The 4356-nt window shown below is 50.8% G+C and overlaps 1 protein-coding gene across 1 annotated transcript; it reads right to left on the bottom strand.

Annotated features, from left to right (window-relative positions):
* Nucleotides 1-568: 568 nt before the first annotated feature.
* LOC101773626 lies at nucleotides 569-3638 on the bottom strand. Its single transcript, XM_004961934.3, has 3 exons — nucleotides 3065-3638; nucleotides 1833-1951; nucleotides 569-1017 (listed from the first exon to the last, which is right to left on the bottom strand). Exons 1-3 carry the CDS (start codon nucleotides 3497-3499, stop codon nucleotides 870-872), a joined length of 702 nt encoding a protein of 233 aa, XP_004961991.1. The 5' UTR covers nucleotides 3500-3638; the 3' UTR covers nucleotides 569-869.
* Between the last annotated feature and the right edge of the window lie 718 nt (nucleotides 3639-4356).

Below are 4356 nucleotides of genomic sequence, written 5' to 3'. Positions count from 1 at the left end.
TTGCCGAGCGCCCGACGCCCGCCCGACCGGCAGCTGTTGGTTCTCGGATCCTGGGCCAGGGGCGGGGACACCCGTGCGTCGTCGTGCTGGTGAGTGGTGACTACCATGCCGGCCGTGTTTGTGTTTAGGAACCTGATGAACAATCACGCTGCGCGTTGTTATCATTGGCTTTGGCCCCGGACCCCCGGTGGGGGCAGCGAGGGTTACCCGATGTCCTCTCCGACGGTCGCACTGGCTCGCAGCTGCGTAACAGTTAACACTGCACTAGTATCTGTACAGTCTACTCCTACGACCAGCTCCCATGCTGGATATATTGCTGGTCTCAGTACTCTCTGTCTCACATGCTAGTCTGTGGCCGTACGTTACCAGACATACATGTGGACAGTTGAAAGTGAGGAAGCAGTAGCACAGACAGCTGGTCAAACACCGTATCTCATCAGGTTATATGGTGCTTAGCAAACAAACAAACACATCGCGCAACACACAAACCGTAGTTTATGCAATGTACGTCCTGCTGCGCTCCTGCACCCTGCTCTTGTGCTCTACAAACGAAAAATGCAAAACCACATTTACAAACGGACACTGTTAGGCAGCGGGTCAGATCCTGGCTTTTGCATCAGCAAAGTGAGGCAGTGAGGCACAGCTACAGCAGTAGAGCCAACCAAGAGGATATATAATACACACAGCATCACAACAGCGTCGCACGGACACACACATAGATCAGGCACACACACACTGGGACAGACAGTGGAGGTTATTGATGCAGTTACAGCTAGCTTATCGACCTTGTTTGTAATTTAAAAGCTCAGCCTTGGCAGTAAAAGTTTGCACACAATGAGGAGGGCCCGTCACCGTCAGCGTCAGCGTCGTCAAGCCAGGAGCCAGAAGTTCTTCTGCCACCGGGTGCTGACGAGGTAGCCACCGACGCCCTTGCTCTGCCGCCGCACCGCCAGCGTCAGGCACTCCGCCCGGTTGATGCACTCCTCCACGAACGCCTCGCTCCCGCTCCGCATGAAGCTGCACCATCAATTACATTTGCAACAAGGTCGTCAGACACACACAAAAAAAACAAATAATTAAGGTCCAGCCGTCCAGCAAATTAACAACCTACCAGAGAGTAGTACACTAGAGCAAACTTGAATAATGAACATGGCAGTTTGGTCACATGGTAGGGTAAAAAGGTAAATTTTCCGAACGCCGTAAGCTTTTTCGTGCGGTCTTAAACTTTGAGATGTTACTTTCGCAGGCGTACAACAGCAACGCGAGGCCAGCAATGGCAGGGACGCACAGTACCGTTCTTGCTGCTGGTCGTCCCGATTGGGAGATCGGATTTAAACAGCAAGGACAAGGGAAAGGCATCTCCGGTTTATGGATGGCACATGGCTGTTGCTGTCTGCTAGTTTTTGACCCCCAAGGGCCAATGCAGAGCACACCATTCCCATCCCTGCTCCTGCACTGTTCTCTGGTAAATAAAGCCCCTGTTCTTCCTAAAATCGCCAGCTTGCCAAACAGTTCCTGGTACCAAGACAACTAGACCTGCTAAATATATATACTCCTATCTATCTATCCACCCCGGGAATTTCAGGCATGGACATCTCTGTCCCTGCGCCTTTGTTTCTGAAATCTGAAGGATGATGGGCACGAAGAACGAACAGTGTGCGATAGGCTGTGCCAGCTGCGCGAGATTCTATTCTCTCTCTCTCACCTTTGCACCGGCCAGGCCAGGCCAGCTGATCCATCCATCCGTGACAAGGTGTGTGGTGTGGTGTGGATGGATGTGAACGTGGGGCGTGCACATGACATGCATGTTGTGAGCTGAGCAGAGAGCTTACCAGCAGAAAGGCGAGGGCTTGCGTTGGCTGAGCACGAGCACGGACGCCTCCAGCTTCTTCACCTGGCTGAGGACGGTCGACAGCTTGGGCCCCTGGATCACAAGCGCCTCCACCTCCACCTAACAATTCATCAGGAAGCAGTTTTGGATGACATCGCACGGGATACCGTGATGCATGCATGATGAGCAGAGCACACACCCTCTTCACGGGCTAGAGGACGAGGTTCAGGGCGCGTGCTATCTGCTGCAACGCACAGTGGCTCAAGTACACTGAAACATGCTTGTTTGTGTATTTTTCTTTTAGAGAAATGGCAACTAGCAGTTGAAAGAAAAAACTATAGTTTGACTGACATGTTAGATCCCAGCCTCAAAAGCCAGAAAATTTGTTCAGAGACGACGTACTCCTTAGCTTAGAAAACATTTCTTAATTGTTGTGAGGGAGATCAGGCTATTATTCTGAGCATCTTGCTTTTCATGAGGGTGAGGCCCTTTCTAGCTTTAGGGCCTGCCATCACCATGATCCATCCATCAATGAAAAGGGTGGCCATGATTCCGTCTCTTTTCTCATGAACGTTCTGATCTGATCTAGCAAAGCCACCAACTAGCATAACTATTCTTGCCTCCAGGCAGCGAGTGAGTGAGTGGCCCAAGAACCCACACAACTTGATCCAAGAAAAAGCCATAGGGCCAACCGTAACTCCCTGAAGTACAAATTTCACTACATGAACTACATAAAGAAACAATCTTTTGACTTCCTGGGTCGGTAAAACTAGTACTTTTGTCGTTCAGCCTACTAAACGAGCTTGTTATCTTGAAAGCTGAATCTTTAATGCTGTTAGTGCAGATTAAGGTCATAATGCACATTGTAAACAACTTATGGCATGCTTAAAGGTCCTAGAATGAACTCTAAATAAAGCACATACCAAATTGAATAAAAAAATTTAAAACAGAATGTGAGAAATGCCTAGTTCACTGTAAAACTGAACCTTCTGAACAAAAAAAAAAGTGACGAACCAGCCTTATCTGTTTTACTGTTTACTGTGTCTGTGTGGAGGCGCATGGCACTTTTTTTTTCCGCGACCGTGCCATTAAGAGGGAAGAAGCAAGTTTACAGTGGGTGGGGCTTTGTCATATACAGAAAGTTCAGAGGCGCATGACACTTGCAAAAACAAGCTGCAAATCACCAAAAAAAAAAAGGTTGTGTGCATGAACAAACAAGCGCAGGGCACGCACCTCAGGCTTGCAGGCCTTGCAGAGCGCGCCGAGGGAGTTGGCGAGCGCGGAGGCGTCCACCCCGCCTCCGCGGCCGCCGCCGCCGCCGTTCCCGGTCTGCGGCGGCAGGACGTGGAGCAGGGTGAGGAAGTCGCCCTTGCTGGCGACGTGGGTGAGCGCCCACATCATGGCGTGCTTGGCGCCGGAGCTCTGGTCCACCACCACCATCACGCGCTTCCGCCCCGCCGCCGCGGCCTCCTCCGTCCGGCAGAACCCGCCGCCGCGGCGGTGGCCGCGGGCCCGCGCCTTCTTCCTGGACCAGCGCCGCGACCCGCGCCTGCTGCCGCCGCCGCACTCCCACTCCTGCTGCAGCAGCTGGTGCGGCGCGCTGCCGCCGCCGTCGCTGGAGCTCAGCTGCCGCAGGAAGTGCTCGCTGCTGCCGCCGCTGCTCCCCATCGGTCTCCTCCCGCCGCTTCCCAGGACAGTGCGCGGCTCGGTGCGCGTGCTCACTGTGTGTGCGTGTGCGCGGGGCGGGGTGGGCGGTGTCGTGTGCCGGGCTTGGCTTTGGTGCGCGTGTGTGCGTGATGTAACGTTGTCTCTTGTTTTAAAGTGGAGGCAGGGGCGATTGTGAGACTGTGAGCCACAGTAATGTGCATCCCGTCTCAACCAGGTATTTTGGTAGAGTAAGAACGGTCGACATTTTAAATTTCCATCACGGCCGTAAGAATGATGATACATGGAGACTGAGTCTTCGTATTTCTGTTTTAAACTCATAATATATAGGCTTAAGTCAATTTATTTTAGCTTAGAGCAACTCCAAGAGTTCCCCAAAACGAGGTATTGGAGGCTATGCTAAAAATAATTCTACCAAAAACATATCAGGACACAGTAGAACACTAAAAATTACCCCCAATAATTAAAAAAGTCACGTCATCATAATTGGGCCCCTTTACACCTGGCCCAAATCGAACAGCTAAATTGGTTATATCCGCATCTTTAAGTTTAGTACTAAGTGCTAAAATCGGAGAACCCGACCCTCTAGTATCGGAGACGGCGAAGAGAACCATCCAAGATGCTTGAGACATATAGTATACCATCAGTTAAATAAGGATCATTGCGCCACGGCTCCAAGCCAACAAATATCATTACAAAATTGTTTGCAAAGATGGAACAAAGAGCAAGAACGACATTGAACCTCGCTCTCAGGTCTCAGCTAACAAATATTATGAATCAACGAAATAATAAGATTACAACTTCATAAGAATTTGAGAATGTGTGTTCTCTGAAGTCATCATCAGGCATCACCATAAACA

This window comes from Setaria italica, chromosome III, assembly GCF_000263155.2.
Source record: "Setaria italica strain Yugu1 chromosome III, Setaria_italica_v2.0, whole genome shotgun sequence".
NCBI classification, from domain to species: Eukaryota; Viridiplantae; Streptophyta; class Magnoliopsida; order Poales; family Poaceae; genus Setaria; species Setaria italica.
This window is presented reverse-complemented; position numbering and strand designations above follow the sequence as displayed.

What these genes read in the sequence shown, in the direction of transcription:
- LOC101773626 (XM_004961934.3), bottom strand. Translation starts at nt 3,499, where the DNA reads ATGGGGAGCAGCGGCGGCAGCAGCGAGCACTTCCTGCGGCAGCTGAGC. An exon ending in GCAAGGCCTGCAAGCCTGAG is followed by an intron (nt 1,952 to 3,064) that starts GTGCGTGCCCTG and finishes ATGAATTGTTAG; the next exon opens with GTGGAGGTGGAGGCGCTTGT. An exon ending in AAGCCCTCGCCTTTCTGCTG is followed by an intron (nt 1,018 to 1,832) that starts GTAAGCTCTCTG and finishes TTGATGGTGCAG; the next exon opens with CTTCATGCGGAGCGGGAGCG.